The sequence below is a fragment of the Scyliorhinus torazame genome, chromosome 1 (genome assembly GCF_047496885.1).
Source record: "Scyliorhinus torazame isolate Kashiwa2021f chromosome 1, sScyTor2.1, whole genome shotgun sequence".
NCBI lineage: Eukaryota > Metazoa > Chordata > Chondrichthyes > Carcharhiniformes > Scyliorhinidae > Scyliorhinus > Scyliorhinus torazame.
In genome coordinates, this window is record NC_092707.1 from 389172563 (window position 1) to 389193901 (window position 21339).

At 49.7% G+C, this 21339-nt stretch overlaps 1 protein-coding gene across 1 annotated transcript in view; it reads right to left on the bottom strand.

The window, feature by feature from the left end:
- kif26ba (kinesin family member 26Ba) overlaps positions 1 to 21339 on the bottom strand; it is a 272137-nt gene that overhangs the window by 225610 nt on the left and 25188 nt on the right. Inside the window, exon 2 of the mRNA XM_072512933.1 lies at positions 2370 to 2536. Coding sequence (XP_072369034.1) covers positions 2370 to 2536 — 167 coding nt within the window. The remainder of the gene's footprint in view (positions 1 to 2369; positions 2537 to 21339) is intronic.

Below are 21339 nucleotides of genomic sequence, written 5' to 3' on the forward strand. Positions count from 1 at the left end.
TAGATAATATTTGCTTAACGTGGGCAGCACGGTAGCATAGTGGTTAGCATAATTGCTTCACAGCTCCAGGGTCCCAGGTTCGATTCCGGCTTGGGTCACTATCTGTGTGGAGTCTGCACATCCTCCCCGTGTGTGCGTGGGTTTCCTCCGGGTGCTCCGGTTTCCTCCCACAGTCCAAAGATGTGCCGGTTAGGTGGATTGGCCATGATAAATTGCCCTTAGTGTCCAAAATTGCCCTTAGTGTTGGGTGGGGTTACTGGGTTACGGGGATAGGGTGGAGGTGTTGACCTTGGGTAGGGTGCTCTTTCCAAGAGCCGGTGCAGACTCGATGGGCCAAATGGCCTCCTTCTGCACTGTAAATTCTATGAAATGTCTATAACTCATTTTGTTATGCAAAGGTAGGGGGTAATAAACATCGGTGTTCCCTAAAGTAGGGGACAGGCAGCTGGTGGGAGGGGCAGAGGTGGTAGAATAATCAGGGAGGAAGCAGGTTTGATGGGATGACGGTCTTAAATTCCTCTGGATGTCCTGGAGATCATGGTGGTGTGGCATGAGAGGGAAGGACCGAGGCACCGAACTAAAGGTGTCCAGCCTACAGCGCTGGCTCCTGGCCCGGCAACATCTTGAATTCTCAACCCTGTTTTCAAATCCCTCCAGCCCCCCCCCGTACCCACACACACAAACACACCCTCACTCCACCAAGTCCACAACCCACTGAGATATCTGTGCTCATCTCATTTTAATCACGCCACCGTTGGTAGCCGTGTCTTCAGCTGCCTCAGCCCCAAGCTTGGGATTATCCTCCCCATCTCTATAACTCACTCTCCTCATTTACGTCTTGAACCCTGCCTCTTTGACCGAGCTTTTAGTCATCGACTGAATGTCTCCTCAAATGGCTCGGTGTCATACTTTGTTTTATGAAGCTGTTGTGACACGGCTTGGGATGTTTCATTACGTTAGAGGTGCTATATAAATATAAGTTGTTGTTACGGAGCACCTTTAATACAATAGAATCTCCCAAAGTTCTTCACAGGGTAATTTGGCCTCCTCCAGTCACCGTGCTGGAAGAGGACATTGGTTACCATGGACATCCACGATGGTTCAGTGGTTTGCCCTTGCCTTCTGCAACATGGATGACCAAGAAACTCTCCCGCTCTTGACACCTACCAAGAGGCGAAGTGGAAGGTTTTGCAGGCTGATAGTCAGCCTCTTTGGCCCACATTATGAATGCACCTTCTGTGGCCATCAAGCCCCAAAGTAGGACTCATACCCAGAGTTCCTGCCCCAGAGGTAGGGACGCGACCCACTGCACCCACCAGACCTCCATAGGAGCATCGCAAAGCTAGGTTTGACACTAAGCACATGAGGTGATGACCAACAACTTGGTCAATGAAGTAGGTTTCAAGGAGCGTCTTAAAGGAAGAAAGAGAGGTAGATAATCTGAGAGTTTTAAGGAGGGAACTCAATAAATAAGGTCTTAGATGTTCAATAAAAACAGAATGTATCAGGAGAACTTATAACAGGAATGGCTTCTTGTCATCGCTCTGTGATGACCAATTTCTTCAGGCTTTATTCAAACTACAACCACCACCACACCTAGATTCTCACTTAAAGATCGGAACAATAATCATTCTAGTCTGTGTCATGGCAGTGGCATTTTGCACATTAATAGCTACAAACGGTTTCAGCGTGCTGCCTCTATTATTTAATGCTTTACTGGGGCAGAATTGGCGATTATTCCTGAATCTCGCCACTTTCTTTTGATATGTCCTGAACTCCAAATCAGCCCAGGATTGTCTGCGCAACGGAAACTGGCCTCGCAACCAAATTAATTCTGCTCCTTAAGAGGTATGAACGTGGTGACGTACAATCCCAGGGTGCGAGATGCAACCCATAACAACTTCGTGTTGTGTAGTCCAATGGGTGTTGACAAGACTATTCAACTGGGAGGGAATTACAGTCATACACAACCCTATTCTTGCCTGAATTTCAAGCTCAGTTTTCTCAATGGGAGTGAATGGGCACGTAGCATTTCTGTTTTCCTTTCCTGTATCAGGAACGTTGAGGCCAACTATGGAAGATCAAACCCATCCAGGATTAGGGTTTGAACTTTGTTAATTCCCAGTTTGTATTACTCAGGATCACAACTTATTACTTCACGTGCCAACTGGTTCAATCTCTGTGTTTTGGTAAACGTGCTCCTTTGAATAAAAATATCTCGTACTCCTGTCCGGATCCCTCAGCACGTGTGTTACAGGCAGCTGCCAATATTTCTTAAGTCACTTAAACAATTACTGAACAATTAATTAATAAATAATAATTACTGTTGCTTAAAGGCAGCCATTCTCACTAACAGGGCACATCCTTACCTGGCAAAGAACGAGGCTGCGGCTGAGGTCCCACTCGAGGCCACGCTCGACACATAGGTGCCCTGGGAGCTCGGAAAGCTGTACACTGAAGGCTTGTCCGAGTTGTAACGGTTCAGAACAGCCTCAGTCAACCCTTCCCGGCAGTTCTCGGAGATCAGCTGGGATATCTGTAATGAAAGGACAACACAGATCATAGCACACCTTCCCGAGGAGCATTCCGACTCCAATCCAAATCCCCATTCCAACACCCCGAAAGAAAGCAAATTTGATAGATCTTGGGGTATCATCGAAAAGATATTCCACCAGGAGCCCTCAATGACCGCGTGCAGCCTTTGATGTCATTTCATGTAATGCGAGCTCACAATTTATCATCTTATTTCCGCTTCTCTCTCAGCTTGTCCGTCCGTCAGAGAATGACATTCTTCAAGATCCACAGCGAGAAAGTTAAACTTGTAATAAAATAGAGTTGCACCACTTCAAGTGTTGGTGACCTGTTTGAGATCCAGAACTCCCAACACATCAGGCGCAATGATGATCATGGGCAGAGTTATTCCCCACACATGGCTAGTCTTGCAGTGGGCTTGTGTGGATCATTTAAGCCAATTCTGAAACTTGCACCCCCCCCTCCCCCATGTAATTTTCCGCAGCTTTCTGAGCAAGAAGAAAAGCAAATGGAACGCTACCACTAAGTGCTGCCTTGTTGCAACGGACTGCAGCTGGAGTTTGGTGAAACAGGGAGTTAGGTGATCAGGCCTTTCTTTTCACTGATTGGTGAGAAGGATTGGTGAGTACTTCTGCTCATTGAGGTAAAAGTCAAGTCTAAGGCACTTTGGAACATAAGGGGAAAGAGCGACTTTAAGTAACTCTTTCAGTACAGAGCACGGGGGGTCAGAGAGAGGGCAAACCTGGTGAGGAACAGTTGAGCAGAGCAAGGGGAAAAGTTTAAAAGGAGCAGCCCAGCGTAACTTCACTCAATCCAGAGGCAGAGCTCCTAAGATAACATCAGGATTCAAAAGTGACGCAGGACAAGTGGGCTGGGTGAGTAAAGATGGTGAGCATTTGTACAACTATTATCGCTTATAGTTGGTAAACACTTTATTTTGTGATTTACAGTTCGTAAGGGTTATATTTTGTATGAACTAGGTCAAGGGAAGAAGGACCATAAAGTAGTATAAATTTTAGGAGTCCTTTTATGGTTTAATCCAATGGGGTAAATATCGTCAGGAGAGCTCAAAGCCTTGATTTGCTCCTCATGCTCTATGTGGGAAGCCGGACATATTTCCAGTGCCAGCATGCATGCAGGAAGTGTCTCCAATTGCAGATCCTGGAAGCCCAGGTTTCGGAGCTGGAATGGAGCTGGGAACACTATGGAGCATCCACAAGGCGGAGGGTATCATGGACAGTATGTATTGAGAGGTGGTCACATCGCAGGCTAAGAGTCCACAGGCAGGAAAGGAATGGGTGACCGCCAGGCAGAGAAAAAGGACTAGCAGTAATCTCGTGTGGCTATTCCTCTACAATGCAGAAATACCACTTTGGATACTGTTGAGAGGAATGGCCTCTCAGGGAAAAGCAGTGATTGTCAATTTCATTGCACCACGGTTGGCTCTGCTACATAGAGGAGGAGTACAAAGTGTGGAATGCAACAGTTGTAGAGTGTTCACTAGTAAGGGGAACAAGCAGGCGTTTCTGTGGCTGCAAATGAGACTCCAGGATGGTATGTTGACTCCCTGGTGCTGGGGTCAAGGATGTCTCAGAGGGGCTACAGGACATTCTGGAGGGGGCATGTGAACAGCCAATGGTTGTGGCTGGTAAATTGATACAAGGGAGAGAGGTTCAGATTCCTGGGAAATCCCAGCTCTGGGGGAGGAAACTAGAATGGCAGGGATTGGGAACCCAAGCAGGGTGACAAGGGAAAGAGATACAAAGAAAGGAACAAGGATATTTGACCTTTCAGAAGGACGGGAGGGAAGGAAAAGGTGGTGGGGTAGCACTGTTCATAAGAGATGCAATGAGGGCACTTGTGAGAGATGATCTGGACTTGGGTGCCGCACTGTAGGAAAAGTTATAAATCGCCAAATAATAGGTGCATGCAAAAAGAATAGAGCAATAATTATGAGTGACTTTAATTTTCATGTTAATCAATGTGGAAAGGATATCTGCAACAACAAATTCATAGAGTGCATTAGGGAAAGTTTCCTCGAGCAATATGTCATGTCACCGACAGGCTATCTTGGATCTGATAATGGGTAATTAAGCAGGTTTAATAAATTACCTCAGAATAAAAGGTCCCCTCAGAAGTAGTGATCATAACATGATAAGAGTTTAACATTCCGTTTGAGAGTGATAAACTTGACTCGAAAACAACTGTGTTTCACTTAAATAAAGGGAATTACAATGCAAGAGGGTTGGGTTAGCTAAAGTGGACTGGGCGGGTGGATAGGTTAGTAGGAAAGACAGTAAACAAGCAATGGCAGACATTTAAGGAGGCAATTCATGACTCTCAGCAAAGATATATCCCAGAAATGTGGAAAGATGGGATAAACCTACCGTGACTAATGAAGAAAGCTGAGGAGAGTATTAAGTCGAAAGAAAAAGCGTACAAGGAGGTAAAGGTAAGTGACAACGATTGAGATAAATTCAGAATCCAGCAAAGGAGGACAAAAAGGTTATCGAAGAGAGAGAAACAAAGCGATGAGAACAAACTGGTTGGGAATGTAAAAACTGCCAATAAGAGCATCTGTAAATATATAAAAAGGAGAGGAGGTCAAAGTGAGCCAAGGCCCCTTGGAAAATGAATCTGGGGAGATAGTTATGGGGAACAAGGAAATGGCAGAGGAGTTAAAAAGATATTTTGCATCAGTCTTTAGGGTGGAAAATACTTTGAACAGCCCATTAATACTGAAGAATATGGGACCAATTAAATACCATCCCCAGCACTAGAGAAGTAGAATGAGCCAAACTAATGGAGCTAAAGGCAGATAAGCCCTCTGGCCGTCATGGCTTGCATCCGAGGATCCTAATAGAAATAGCTACAGAAATAATGGTTGCATTGGTTGTAATTTTCCAAAAATCCTTGGATTCTTACCAAGTACCGAAGGATAGGAAAACTGCCAATGTTACACCCTTATTCAAAAAGGGAGGGAGGAAAAAGATGAATAGTTACCAGCTAATTAGACTAACATCTTTTATTGGAAAAAGTTTGGAATCAATTGTTTTTTAAAATAAATTTAGAGTCCCCAATGCAGGAGACACAAAAATAGCTGACAGATTGGGTCCGTGCACAGCCGGCACCATGTTGAACGGTGCGACCGCTGCAATTGGCTGATTTAAATTGCAGACACAGGAATGTCTTATCAACAACTAAAGCTGTCCTCCGCAAATATCAGGCCGTCTCCAGGCTATTTATTTTTCATTTGCAGAGCAACGTTCGCGAAGCAGTCAGGCTGACACAACGGAATCCCTCGCGATCCCCACCACGCAGAAACTCGACCTACCACACTGCAGACCTCCAGCACGTGGAATTGCCCCAAGTTTGAGATGGCGGCCATGCAGTTAAGAGAATTAACTGAGATCTTCCCAAGAGAGTGAAGGAATCGCAGCAGACGTACAACTACCTCATGATGATAACGATGTATCGGCTATTTTCCAAATGCAACAAGGCCATTACATACAATCTTGCTCCCACCGGCGCCCGACAGATCTACTTCCTGAGCCGGAGTTACAGAGATATGAATGGGTCAGCCGACCTCACAAATGCAATCAGGGGGGGAACCTTCGTGGTCACAGTACTGGGCCCTAAGAAACATCCGACCATAAAGAACAAGTTGTGTGGGAGCTGAAGAGAGAGAACAGTGGGCATTGTAGACAACACCCCGTCCCCCCCCCTGCCCCCCCGTCCCCTACACCCAGCCAGCATTTGAAATGGTGGATTTGCCATCTCTGACATCCCGTTCATTAGCCCCTTTTTTCTGATAGTCCCTGGCATTGAGTGTAAAGCGGAGAATTGAGCGAGTGGTGGAGTCCTACCTCTTTACAGTCATCACTTGGTCCCTTAACCTGTAACGGGTGGAGGGGGGTGGGGAGCGGGAAGGGGGGGGGGGGTCAGGCCTGTTTTTGAAACACAAGGGGCGGGATTCTCCGTTATGCAGGCACCCGGGGTTTTCCCGACGGCCTGGGGCTGCCCCACAATGGGAAACCCCATTGGCCGGCCGGTGTGATGGAGAATCCTGCCGGCCGGTCGGGGCAGCAATCGCGGCGGGACGGAGAATCCCGCCCATGAACTTTTCCTGCGGTCAAGGAGTTCATCGACTTCCCTGCTACAGGGAGAGGAGGATTCTGTCCAGCGGAGGGGCATTGTGGGGGGCATTGCAAAGGCTGCGTCCACATCTTCAAGGAGGAGAGAAAATGTGAAGAGGTCAAGAAGTCCAGAGGTTTGGGCCTAAACCGCTGGCGGCATGGCCACTAGTGGAGGGGGTGTAGGACACGGGAGGCGAACAAGCGGCCATAATTGGGAGGAACGCAGAAATCTTGGAGGGAGAGTTGGAGGAGCTAATAGAGACAAGGGGCGACAGACATGGCCCAGGAGGTAAATGCGCCCCAGCTTCTGGCCGACAATGTTCTCGCGGGTTTAACACTCGCTCCTCAGCCCCCACCGCTCTGGGTTAAAATGGGGCCTTCATTCGCTAAGAGTTACCTGCAGAGATTCGTCAAGAGGCTCAATTTTATTGCAATTCAACAGCAACCGAGATTTCCTTTCAAACATTCCTGAGGTCTCCAAAAATGTTCGTTACTGTCAACACTGAGCACAAATTTTAAACACTAATTATACGGGTCAGTAAATAAACATGCCGTGGGGGCGAACCACGAAGGCAAGACAGCGCTTACGTTACACGGGGCTTGTTTAAAATACCTTTGACTCGGCGTGAAGCTAAGTGAGAGGAATCATTGTGCGGAGTTGATTATGTTTTCTGATGCTTATTAAGTGGAGCAGTTCGGGTAACAGAATGAACACTGTCTCTCTGACATTCAGCTCAACAGAACCCTGTTTGTTGGTGCAGTTTGAAGGTTCTCTCGAAGGGGAATAGTAAAACGTAACCAAGGCAGGCTTGTCTTCATCTCTCCTCCCTAATCTGTTGTGGGTTTTCTGTTTCCTAATCTCACTCTGACAAGAGGCAAGAGTTGACGATGTGACCTTGTGAAACAAACCTGGTTGGGTGGCCAGTATGGAATGTGGCTTAAAAAGGAGCACTGTATCCATATTCGCATACTTGGTCAAAGTCTTTGGCCTTGAGGATTGGTGTTCAATCGCTTAACCTATTACGCTCCCTATTTTGCTAATCTAATACTTCTTTTTACAAGATGGAGACTGGGGCAATAATTTGGACAACGGTTCTTTCAGATTGTGAAGTGATTTTTTCCACACAGTCTAGGTCGACACTCCAACACAGTACTGAGAGAGTGCAGTATTGTTGGAGGCACTCTCTTTTGGATTAACATTAAAACCGTCTACTCTCTCAGGTGGATTTCAAAGATCCTATGGCATACTTTCTAAGACGAGCAGTTGTTAGGTAGCACAGAACCTCAGTAAGCAATACTCAAGAGCAGGAGATCTATCCCCGGCTTTCTGGCCAATATTTACCCTTCAACCAACATCCCGAAAGTAGATTGTCCGGTCATTATCACGTTGCTACTTGTGGGAGCTTGCTGTGCACAAATTGGCTGCCGCATTTCCTACATGACAACAATTAATTTTTTTAAATTTTGAGTGCCCAATTCATTTTTTTCCAATTAAGGAACAATTTAGCACGGCCAATCCACCTACTCTGCACATCTTTGGGTTGTGGGGGCGAAACCCACACAAACACGGGGAGAATGTGCAAACTCCATACGGACAGTGACCCGGGGCCAGGATCGAACCTGGGACCTCGGCACTGTGAGGAAGCAGTGCTAGCCACTGCACCACCATGCTGTCCCTACATGGCAACAATGACTATATCAGACATACTTCATTGGGTGGAACACGCTTTGTGTAATGAATGTAAGCAGTTGTTACATTTTACATTTGGAGCAGCAATGTTATTACAAAATGGGTTTACGATGCATACAGCCAGTATGTCTGTGAAAGCGATGTTTAAGGGGGTTGTAAAAGTGAGGTAATCATTGGTTTTAACCATTTACTTGTTTATAGATAGTGGGATAATGGAATATTGTTTTGAGTTTTGGAAGATCCCTGGGGTGCAGATAATTTATGAGGGATTGTGTTGTGGTGCTAGCTAGCCAGGTCATGGGACATCGTGTAGGTCGAGACAGCAGACTGCCTTATGTTTAGAGTAGAGATGATGAAATTAATGGGAGGAGCCAGGTCTGTCTGTAGTTTCCGTTTGTCATAGGATTTTAAGTTGAACAGAAGTGTCTTGAGTTGGCTCCTGAAAGGATCTCTCCAAAGTCTTGGCATAGAGAAATGCAAGTAAATCTGATTGTTAACTTTATTTATAAGTGGTCTTTGAACTGTATTAGTTTGCTTAATTGGAATATAAATCGTTGCAGGTGTGGGGATTAAGTCAAAGTTTTCTTTTTAATTACGAACTGTTTTAACTGTTAATCATAGAGCTGTTTGTTGCTAATCTGATTGATTGTGTGTTTAAATTAAAGTTTGTTTTCAAATAAAAGATATGTATTGGTGAGTTTATCAGTCCTGGGGTGCAGTCACCTTTCCTCAGTTTTATAAATTGCAAGCAGTTGGGTTCTCATCTGGGATCCTAACATTTGAGACATCTGGTGATCGTGCAAACTGCTCTATAATTGCACAGCGTTCTTTCTTTCTTTGTGTCTGCCAACCTCAAGGTTGCCGATGACCTGATGTTGGTCATCTTACCTCTCTTGAAACCCCGCATGAGGGAGGAAAATCTCTGTCCAAATCACGGCCAATGCAAACACTACCAATGTTTTGTGGAAGGCGTGACACCGGGGTTTAACTCCCCTGCTCTTCATCAAAGTGATGCCATGGGATCTCTTACATCCACCCAGGTAGGTGGATGGGGCCTCAAGTTTTAACATCGCATCTACAAAATGGCACCTGAGACAGTGCAGCACTCCCTCAGTACGTATGAGATGTCAGCCTTGACTAACTCTTTCAAGCCATGAAATGCGACTTAAATGCAGAACCTTATGACTTGCGACGCAGTTAGGATGCTACCGAGTGAGCCATAATTAACACATAAGTGGAAGGTTATCTGGCTCATTAAATCCATTCTTTCAGAAAGCCAAATGTGATCTACCTTAATATGAGCTCCACCGAATATTATTTCAACGCCTCAAACCTGTCGACAGGTACAACAATCCGGTGTATAATGGATCCCACGATTTCTGACACTTGCTGAGAATTAAAATCATCTCTCCGACCTCTCGCCTCAGGCTTGTCGAAGTACACTTCTTCATCCGGAGCACGGTTAAAACTTCGGAACCCACAGTGACAAGGAGGAAATTAGGCAAATTACATAAAGGCAGTTAATGGGACGCCAATTGCACCAGTGACGGCGAAAGGAATAGAAGGCTCTGTTGTAAATTATCTTTATTGTCACAAGTAGGCTTACATTAACACTGCAATTAAGTTACTGTGAAAAGCCCCTCGTCGCACATTCCGGCGCCTGTTTGGGTACACAGAGGGAGAATTCAGAATTCTCAGCTGGTACAGGAATTGAACCCGCACTGCTGGCCTTGTTCTGCATCACAAACCAGCTGTCTAGCCCACTGAGCTAAACCAGCCCAGTGTAGCTAAACCAGCCCAGTGTTGGCATACAGAAATGCAAGTAAATCTGATTGTTAACTTTATTTATAAGTGGTCTTTGAACTGTATTAGTTTGATTAATTGGAATATATATAGTTGCAGGTGTGGGGAGTAAGTTAAAGTTTTTCTTTTTAATTAAGAACTGTTTTAATTGTTAACCGTAGAGCTATTTGTTGGTAATCTGATTGATTTAAATTAAAGTTGATGGGGTTCTATCAAGAAGAATGAGAGATGCTTTGTCTAGCAAATAGAAACTGGTATGGGATTGGTGGGCCGAATGGCCTGTTCCTGTGCTGTAACCACTTTGTGTGGGACAGTTGTTATTACCGGTCCCAGCTCCACCGCTCCCCTTTCTCACTGACTCTGCAGGCATGTCAAAGGGAAGGCCATCTTTTCCCCATGTATATTCCAAATAAAATAGCACAAGAGAACTCTTTAAAAAAAACCCTGTTAAATGTAAATTGTACTGACAAATCGAGAGAAGAGCAAAGAAGATGGGGAACAAATGAGGCATCAATCCTCAGATCTCTTCACCCCACTACTGGTGGCCACGCCTTCCACTACCTCAAACTTACCCTCTGGAACTTGCCTGTTGTTAAGGGAAGGAGGTGGCATTGTGGTGCTGTCATTGGATTAGTCATCTGGGCAGCTGGGTTTGAATCCCACAGATGGGAGATGGTGACTTTTGAAATTCAATAAAAAATGATTGGCATGAAACTATTGCTGTAAAAACCCACCTTTATCATAGAATTCCTGCAGTGCAGAAGGAGGCTATTCGGCTCCTCAGGTCAGCATCGGGCCTCTGAAAGAGCGCCCTACCTAGGCCCACATCCCCCACCCTATCCTCGTAACCCCACCCAACCAGCACATCTTTGGACCTAATTTCCCATTTCCATCCTTGCCTACGTGTGACTCCAGATCCACAGCAAGCCACTCAGTTTAAGAAATAGATGCTGGCCCAGCATTAATAAAATAAAAAGACTCTTCTCAAAATGCCTCGCTTTGAACTGGCCCAGGTAGCCTAATGTTACCAGCCTTTGCTCAGTGCTGATTCTTCGCAGAATGCATTTGTGTGAAACATCTGAGGGGCATTTTAGTAAGTTGAAGCCACTATATAAATCCAAGTTGTTGTTGTTGGACCAAACTACGAACCCCCTCCCCCACCCCAAACCACCCCCCCCCCCCCCCCCCCCCCTCCTCCCTCGAGCACACAGACTCACGATGATGCTGCTGCAAAGTTGAGCACGTACGGAAAATTATGTGTTTGGTTTGGAGGGAAAGCAATTGGTAAGACACAAAGATATAAAACAGCTGGGATCTCGTTTGTATAAAAAAATCAAATGTCGGGGCAGCACGGTGGCGCAGTGGGTTAGCCCTGCAGCCTCACGGCGCCGAGGTCACAGGTTCGATCCCGGATCTGGGTCACTGTCCATGTGGAGTGTGGTGGTATGTATTAGGGGTAATACGGTACACCATGAATGCCGAGGAGCTATTGGAGGACAGATGCTGGGTCCCGATTGGATCTGCCGCCTACTGGGCTCCACCCAGATAGGCGGGGTATAAGAACCCGGTTTACTCCCCGCAGCTGCATTCTGTGACTGAGCTGCTGGGGAACAAGTCTGAACTAGTCTGCTCAATAAAGCCTCGATTGAAGTTCTCTACGTCTCGCCTCGTGAGTGATCAATGGTGCTACAATTTATTGAGCAGACTTAAAAAGGAATATGGAGCTCCGGATCGCCCCGGAATTCCTGCGAATCGGCCCCCAAGCAGCTAACGCAACATCGGCGTTTAAACACTGGCTGGCGTGCTTTGAGGGGTACCTCCGAACGGCCCCCAGCAGACCAATGGAAGACCAGAAGATGCAGGTCCTGCATTCCAGAGTGAGTCCCGAAATCTACGCACTCATCGAGGACGCGGAAGAATTCCCAGCGGCGATCAACTTGCTGAAACAGACCTACATTAGGCCCGTCAACCAGGTCTACGCACGCTACCAGCTCGCGACGAGACGACAAATCCCCAGGGAATCGCTGGACGAATTCTTCAATGCGCTGACGATCCTGGGAAGAAATTGCGACAGCCCAGCGGTAACGGCGAATGAACATACGGACCTCCTGATCAGGGATGCTTACGTAGCAGGTTTGGCATCGTCGCAAATTCGCCAGAGATGTTTAGAGAAAGACTCTCTCGGACTCACAGAGGCACGGGCCCTTGCAGCCTCCCTCGACATGGCCTCCCAAAACGCCCGCGCCTATGCCCCCGACAGCACTACAGCCCCTTGAGCTCCGTGGACTCCCGCCACGACCAACCCCCTGGCACCCCACACCCCTCCGCAAGCGTGCGCGGCCAGAATCCCAGACCACCCGGGGGGGCCCCGCTGCTACTTTTGCGGGCAGCCGAAACACCCCTGCCAGCGCTGCCCGGCCCGCTCGGCCACCTGTAAAAGCTGCGGCAAAAAGGGGCACTACGCAGCGGTGTGCCAGTCCTGTGGGGTCGCCGCTATCTCCGGGGAACAAACGGGACCAGGGGCTCAACCGCCCCAGCGACCCACGGGCGGCCAACGGGCGCCGCCATTTTGGACCGCGGACACCACGAGGGGGGGACGGGCGCTGCCATCTTCCTACCCACGGGCCGCGTGCGATCCATGGGAGCGGCCATTTTGTCCACCCCCGGCCGCGTGCGACCCATGGGAGCGGCCATTTTGTCTACCCCCGGCCGCGTGCGACCCATGGGAGCGGCCATTTTGTCCACCCCCGCCAGCGTGCGATCCATGGACGCCACCACCTTGGCTGACAGGCAAGGATCCCAGCGTGGACGGCTCCACACTGCCTGAAGACAACGATCTGATGGACCAACCACGTTTGGCATCGGTGACCCTCAAACAGTCGCGGGCCCGGACGCTCCAGACGCCAACGACAAAGGTGCTGGTGAACGGGCACGAGACGCCGTGTTTGATCGACTCGGGGAGCACGGAGAGTTTTATTCATCCGGACACGGTAAGACGCTGTTTCCTTGTAATTCGGCCAAGCACCCAAAGAATTTTCCTGGCGGCGGGGTCCCACTCCGTTGCAACCAAAGGGTTCTGCATCGCAAACCTAACAGCTGTATGTCCTCCCCCATCTCTGCGCTCCCACTCTCCTGGGGTTGGACTTCCAATGCAACCTCCAGAGCTTAACATTTAAATTTGGCGGCCCTATACCCCCACTGACTACCTGCGGCCTCGCGACACTCAAGGTCGAACCGCCCTCCTTGTTTGCGAACCTCACCCGGGATTGCAAACCCGTTGCCACTAGGAGCAGACGGTACAGCACCCAGGACCGGACGTTTATCAGGTCCGAAGTCCAGCGGCTGCTGAAGGAAGGCATAATCCAGGCCAGCAATAGTCCCTGGAGAGCTCAGGTGGTAGTAGCGAAGACAGGGGAGAAGCAGAGGATGGTCATAGACTACAGTCAGACCATCAACAGGTACGCGCAGCTCGATGCGTACCCTCTTCCCCGCATGGTCTTCTCCACCGTGGACCTTAAGTCCGCCTACCACAAACTCCCCATTCGCCCCGGTGACCGCAAGTACACTGCCTTCGAAGCAGACGGGCGGCAATACCACTTCTTAAGGGTTCCATTCGGCGTCACGAACGGAGTCTCGGTCTTCCAATGGGAGATGGACCGAATGGTTGACCAGCACGGTTTACGGGCCACGTTCCCGTACCTCGACAACGTCACCATCTGCGGCCACGACCAGCAGGACCACGACGCCAACCTCCGCAAATTCCTCCAGACCGCTAACGCCCTCAACCTCACCTACAACGAGGAAAAATGCGTGTTTAGCACCGACCGTCTAGCCATCTTGGGCTACGTAGTGCGTAATGGAGTGATAGGCCCCGACCCTGAACGCATGCGCCCCCTCATGGAGTTCCCTCTTCCCCACTGTGCCAAAGCCCTGAAACATTGCCTGGGCTTCTTTTCTTATTACGCCCAGTGGGTCCCCCAGTACGCAGACAAGGCCCGCCCACTAATCCAGTCCACTACTTTTCCCCTGTCGACAGAGGCCTGCCAGGCCTTCAGCCGCATCAAAGCGGATATCACAAAGGCCACGATGCGCGCCATCGACGAGTCCCTCCCCTTCCAAGTCGAGAGCGACGCATCCGACGTAGCTCTGGCGGCCACTCTCAACCAAGCGGGCAGACCCGTGGCCTTTTTCTCCCGGACCCTCCACGCTTCAGAAATTCGCCACTCCTCAGTGGAAAAGGAGGCCCAAGCCATAGTAGAAGCTGTGCGACATTGGAGGCATTACCTGGCCGGTAGGAGATTCACTCTCCTCACTGACCAACGGTCGGTAGTCTTCATGTTCGATAATGCACAGCGGGGCAAGATAAAGAACGACAAGATCCTGCGGTGGAGGATCAAGCTCTCCACCTACAACTATGAGATCTTGTACCGTCCCGGAAAGCTGAACGAGCCGTCCGATGCCCTATCTCGCGGCACATGTGCCAACGCACAAGTGGACCGCCTCCAAGCCCTCCACGAGGACCTCTGCCACCCGGGGTCACTCGCTTCTACCACTTTATAAAGGCCCGCAACCTCCCGTACTCCGTCGAGGAGGTCCGAACAGTCACCAGGAACTGCCAAATCTGCGCAGAATGCAAACCGAATTTTTTTCAGGCCAGATAGAGCGCACCTGATAAAGGCCTTTGAACGCCTCAGTCTGGATTTCAAACGCCCCCTCCCCTCCACCGATCGCAACACGTACTTTCTTAACGTCGTTGACGAATACTCCCGTTTCCCCTTCGCCATCCCCTGCCCCGACATGACCGCGGCCACGGTCATTAAAGCCCTCTGCACCATCTTTACCCTGTTCGGTTTCCCCGCCTATATCCATAGCGATAGGGGGTCCTCCTTCATGAGTGACGAGCTGCGTCAATTCCTGCTCAGCAAGGGCATAGCTTCGAGCAGGACGACCAGCTACAACCCCCGGGGGAACGGGCAGGTAGAGAGGGAGAACGGAACGGCCTGGAAGACCGTCCTACTGGCCCTACGGTCTAGGAGTCTCCCAACTTCCCGCTGGCAGGAAGTCCTCCCGGATGCCCTTCATTCTATCCAGTCCCTGCTGTGCACCACCACTAACCAAACGCCTCACGAGCGCCTCCTTGTCTTCCCTAGGAAGTCCGCTTCTGGAACGTCACTTCCGACCTGGCTAGCAGCCCCGGGTCCCATCCTGCTCCGGAAACATGTGCGGGCGCACATATCAGACCCACTGGTGGGAAAGGTACATCTACTCCACGCCAACCCACAGTACGCCTACGTGGCGTTCCCAGACGGCCGACAGGACACGGTCTCTCTGCGGGACCTGGTGCCCGCCGGAGCTCCCCACACCCCCCCAACACCAATCACCACCCCCTTACTCCCGCCGGTGTACCCCACAGCCACCCCCTTCCCGGGGGGATCGGTTCTCCTCCCAGGCCCGCCCAGGAGTAAGGAAACAGAGAGGGACAGCGCGATGCTCCCAGAGTCGACCGGACCCGAGCCAGCACCACCACCACCACCCGGGCTGAGACGATCGGAGAGGGCGACCAGGGCACCATCTCGACTCATCGAGTTGACTTCAGGGGCGCGTGGCTATCTGACCCCGGGGGGTGCCCCCACGGTGGCCTGGCCCGCAATCGGGGCCCACCAATCCGCGGGCGGGCCTGTGCCGTGGGGGCACTCTTTCCTTTCCGCCTCCGCCACGGTCTCCACCATGGCGGAGGTGGAAGAGACTCCCTCCACTGCGCATGCGTGGGAAACTGTCAGCGGCCGCTGACGCTCCCGCGCATGCGCCGCCCGGAGATGTCATTTCCGCGCCAGCTGGCGGAGCAACAAAGGCCGTTTCCGCCAGCTGGCGGGCGGAAATTCGTCCTGTGCCGGCCTAGCCCCTCAATGTTGGGGCTCGGCCCCCAAAGATGCGGAGCATTCCGCACCTTTGGGGCGGCGCGATGCCCGTCTGATTGGCGCCGTTTTGGGCGCCAGTCGGCGGACATCGCGCCGTTTCCGGAGAATTTCGCCCAAGATGTATATAATTCAGTGGCCCAGTAAAGCGGCATTGTTGTATATAGTTCAATGGTTAAGGCACCGACCCTGTAAACCCCGACCACCATACCACCCACCACCCCGCCCGGTTCCTTTTTAACAAGGGGAGAATGTGGTGGTATGTATTAGGGGTAATACGGTACACCATGAATGCCGAGGAGCTATTGGAGGACAGATGCTGGGTCCCGATTGGATCTGCCGCCTACTGGGCTCCACCCAGATAGGCGGGGTATAAGAACCCGGTTTACTCCCCGCAGCTGCATTCTGTGACTGAGCTGCTGGGGAACAAGTCTGAACAAGTCTGCTCAATAAAGCCTCGATTGAAGTTCTCTACGTCTCGCCTCATGAGTGATCGATGGTACTACATGGAGTTTGCTCATTCTCCCCATGTTTGCATGGGTTTCGCTCCCACACCCAAAGATGTGCAGGCTAGGTGGATTGGCCACACTAAATTGCCCCTTCATAGGAAATAAACTGCCACAGAAATATTAATATTCTGGAAATATTAGCATAACTCCACAGCAAAACTATAGACTTCTTTACTGTCCTTAAATCAACATTAAGAATTGCTTTATGTGTGTGTGTGTGTTTGTATGGTTGAATTTGCATCTCCTGTGTTTTTGCGGTTGTGTGCTTTTCTATGGTGTGTGCATGTGTGCCTTTGTGTGCTTGTTTGTGGGTGTGTTTTTATGTGTGTGTGCACGTGTCTGTGTGCGTGTGCATGTGCGCATGTTTGTCAATGCTTGTCTATCTGTGTAATTCACTGTGTTTTAGAGTGCGTGAGCGTATGTGTGAGCGTGTGTGTCTGAGTGTATGTATGAACGTGTGTGTCTCTGTGTGTGGTATTTGTGGGACTGTGTTGGAGTGTGTGAGTGTGTGTCTGTGTGTGTATTTGTGGGACTGTGTTGGAGTGTGTGAGCGTGAGTGAGTGTCTGTGTGTGTACTTGTGGGACTGTGTTGGAGTGTGTGAGCGTGAGTGAGTGTCTGTGTGTGTATTTGTGGGACTGTGTTGGAGTGTGTGAGCGTGAGTGAGTGTCTGTGTGTGTATTTGTGGGACTGTGTTGGGAGTGTGTGAGCGTGAGTGTGTGTCTGTGTGTGTATTTGTAGGACTGTGTTGGAGTGTGTGAGCGTGAGTGTGTGTCTGTGTGTGTATTTGTGGGACTGTGTTGGAGTGTGTGAGCGTGAGTGTGTGTCTGTGTGTGTATTTGTAGGACTGTGTTGGAGTGTGTGAGCGTGAGTGTGTGTCTGTGCGTGTATTTGTGGGACTGTGTTGGAGTGTGTGAGCGTGAGTGTGTGTCTGTGTGTGTATTTGTGGGATTGTGTGCTAGAGTATGAGTGTGTGTGTATGTCTGTGTGTGGCGCATTTGTGGGAGTGTGTTGGAGTGTGTGCATGTGTCTGCGAGCATGTCTCTATGTGATATTTGTGGGACTGTGTTTGTATATGGTATTTGTGGGACTTTGTGTTGGAGTGTGTGTGTCACTGTGTGTGGTATTTGTGGGACTGTGTGTACATGTGTGTGTGAGGGCGTGCATGCCTGTGTGTGTGTGGTATTTGTTGGACTGTGTGTTGGGCTGTGAGAATACCTGTTGTCTTGAAGGCCCTCCCCCGATGTTCCGATGCTCTGCTCCCGATGGGCCGAGTTCCCGACGGCGTGAGGACACGTGTGCTCTCAGATTCCGTGAACACAGCGTGGTGGCTGCAGACTGTGTCCAGCGCCCCCACAGTCGGGGGGGGGGGGGGGGGGCGTGCTGGTGGCCTGGGGGGGCTTCGGCAAGGGCTGGGGGGACTGGTGGGAGATGGCCCGGGGGAGTCCAAGGGGGCACTATCTGGCAGGTCGGCTCCGCGCGCAGCTGGGTCCATGTTGTACGACTCGACCGCTGCAGGCCACGGACCCGGCAATTCCCCAGGCGTTCATATCGGGACGGCCGTGTGTTTTGCGTGGCGTGGCTGCTAGCCCCTCACACCAGAGGTTCGGTGCTGGGGCCTCGCAGACTTTTTCGTAGTTAAACCAGACACTTCCTCCGGATATAGCCTCAAAATCGGAGAATCCAGCCCTTTATTTCTCAATTGAAATTAAACCAAAGTGTTCATTGTCGGCTGTCCCTCGATTCAAGGATGAGAATAAATTAGCAACTGAACAAAAATCTGCTTTTTTAATAAATTGAAAGTACCCAAATTATTTTCTTCCAATTAAGGGGCAATTTAGCGTGGCCAATCCACCTAACCTGCACATCTTTGGGTTGTGGGGGTGAAACCCACGCAAACACAGGGAGAATGTGCAAACTCCACACGGACAGTGACCCAGAGCTGGGATTCGAACCCGGGTCCTCAGCGGCGTGAGGCAGCAGGGCTAGCCACTGAACCACGGTGCTGTCCCTTGAGCAAATAATTTGATGGTAACTGGCAGGAGAATTAAGTACATCATGTCGTATTTCCTTATTCACTTCTTGCCCTCGTCGACCTTGAAACTGAGTGGCTTGCTCAGACATTTCTGAATTAGCCATATTCCTGTCTGGAGTCACATGTAGGCATGACCGAGTAAGGATGGCAGATTCCCTTTCTCAAAGGACATTAGAGAACCACAGGGGCTGGTTTAGCACAGTGGGCTAAATAGCTGGCTTGCAATGCAGAACAATGCCAGCAGCGTGGGTTCAATTCCCGTACCAGCCTCCCCAAACAGGTGCCGGAATGTGGCGACTAGGGGCTTTTCACAGTAACTTCATTGAAGCCTACTTGTGACAATAAGCAATTATTATTATTAGATCGGCCTTCACAACAATCAATGATACTTGTCGTGTTCACAATGAATGAAAATAGCTTTATAATTCCAGATTTGTTCATTTAATTTCGATTCCACCAGCTGCGGGGGGGTGATTTGAACCCATGTCCCCAGAGCCGATAGCCTGGGTCAGTGAATTACTATTCCAGTGACATTACCACCAGTTCTCCCAAATGGACATTTGGAGACTCGAACAGGGAACATGCACAGAGAACATGTCGGCATGAGTTCGCCTATAGCAGCTGTGGTTCAGGGGTAGGGATCTTACCTCACAGTCAGAAGGCAGTGGGTTCAAGTCTCACTCCAGAGACCATAGCACATAATCTAGCACAGTGGTTAGCACTGTTGCTTCACAGCGCCAGGTCCCAGGTTCGATTCCCGGCTTGGGTCACTGTCTATGCGGAGTCTGCACGTTCTCCCCTTGCCTGTGTGGGTTTCCTCCGAGTGCTCTGTTTTTTTCCCACAAGACCCGAAAGACGTGCTTGTTAGGTGAATTGGACATTCTGAATTCTCCTCGAACAGGCGGCGGAATGTGGCGACTAGGGGATTTCCATAGTAACTTCATTGCAGTGTTAATGTGAGCCTACTTGTGACAAAAAAATTTTTTTTTAATTTAGAGTACCCAATTATTATTTTTTTCCAATTAAGGGCAATTTAACGTGGCTAATCCACTAACCTGCACATCTTTGGGTTGTGGGGGTGAAACCCACGCAGACATGGGGAGAATGTGCAAACTCTACACGGACAGTGACCCAGGGCCGGGATTCGAACCCGGGTCCTCAGCGCCGTAGTCCCAGTGATGACCACTGCGCCACATGCCGCCCCTACTTGTGGCACTAATAATAATAAAGATTATTATCTGGTGTTCCAGTACAGCTCTATGGGAGTGCTGTGCAGTAAGGAGTCCTGCTCTTCAGATATGACTCCTAGTGCAGGCCAGGTAGTCCAGGTGCCCCCAGGTTACTTACATTGAAGAATAGCATCAACAGTGTGGCATTCCATGAGCCAACCCGGACTGGGTGCCCATTTAACTTGGGGTTAATGCACCATCACACAAACTGGTACAGACCCAGCGCCCAAATCTCATTCTAAACTGGGGCTAAAATTTCCAATGTGAAATGGATGCCTTCCCCACGCACTGGTTAGCCTGCTGTCATACCTCCATTAAAAAAAATACACACACGTTGCTCGAAAGGCCCACCATATAAAATATTTGAAAAGGCTTCCTTCTGACAGATTAATTATACCTTACACTTCCTTCCAGCTTCAAGGATATTTTTGGGTGTTTGAAGTCACACCCTGCACATTCTTCACGTCTGTAACGCCAGACACCTGGTTCAAGAATTAAGTTTCCTGTCTCGCACCAGAAAGCAAGCCACAGTAAATTAAACCCAAATTTAGCCCCATCCATCGCAACTTCTTGAGTCCTTCTTCTCCATTTGGGATATTCCTGCACTGTAGGTAATGTGGGATTGGGGTCCATGCCCCTTTACTGGGCAAGGTTGTCAGATCTCCTTCCCAAGAGGAAATTAATGAACCAGATGGGTTTTTATGACAATATGAAGTCTTTCAACTCTCGAATTTCACCATCTGCCGTGGTGAGATTTGAACCCATTACTAATCCACTGACACCACTACAGCATTGCTGCCACCACCTCCCCTCATTTGACAGAACCATTCTGGACTCATGACCACTACGATCTAGAAAAGACAAGGGCAGCAGGTAGCTGGGAACACCATCGTCGGGAAGTTCCCCTCCACGTCGCACAACAGCCTGACTTGGAAATCTATCGGCCGTTGCTTCACTGTCAAAATCTTGGAACTCCCTCCCTAACAGCACAGTGGGTGTACCTACACCACCTGGACTGCAGTGGTTCAGGAAGGCAGCTCGCCGCCACCTTCTCGGGAGCAATTAGGGATGGGCAACAAATGCTGGCCGAGCCAGCGACTCCCACGTCCCGTGAAAGGAATTTTTACAAACAAAGTCAAGAATAAAATAGGCCGTTCAGGGGCAAAGTGAGGAAGCACTTTCATCCACAAAGGAAAATAGGAATTTCAAATTTGCTCCTACTAATGCTGCGGTTCCCGGGACAATTAGAGCTTCGGGGTCTCTAGCATTGCCTCGACGGGCCAAATGGCCTCCTTCTGCGCTGCAATGACTCGGAACTCCAGGAGGCTGATGGATTTTTGATGGGCAGAAATATCAAGAGATACAGAACTAAAGGCAAACAGAGTTAAGACCCAGATCAGCAAGGGTGAGACTGAATAGTAGAGGGAATCGAAAGTTTGGGTGACCTTCTCCTGCCTCCGTTTCTCGCAGAGTGGCATTAGAAGGTAGAATC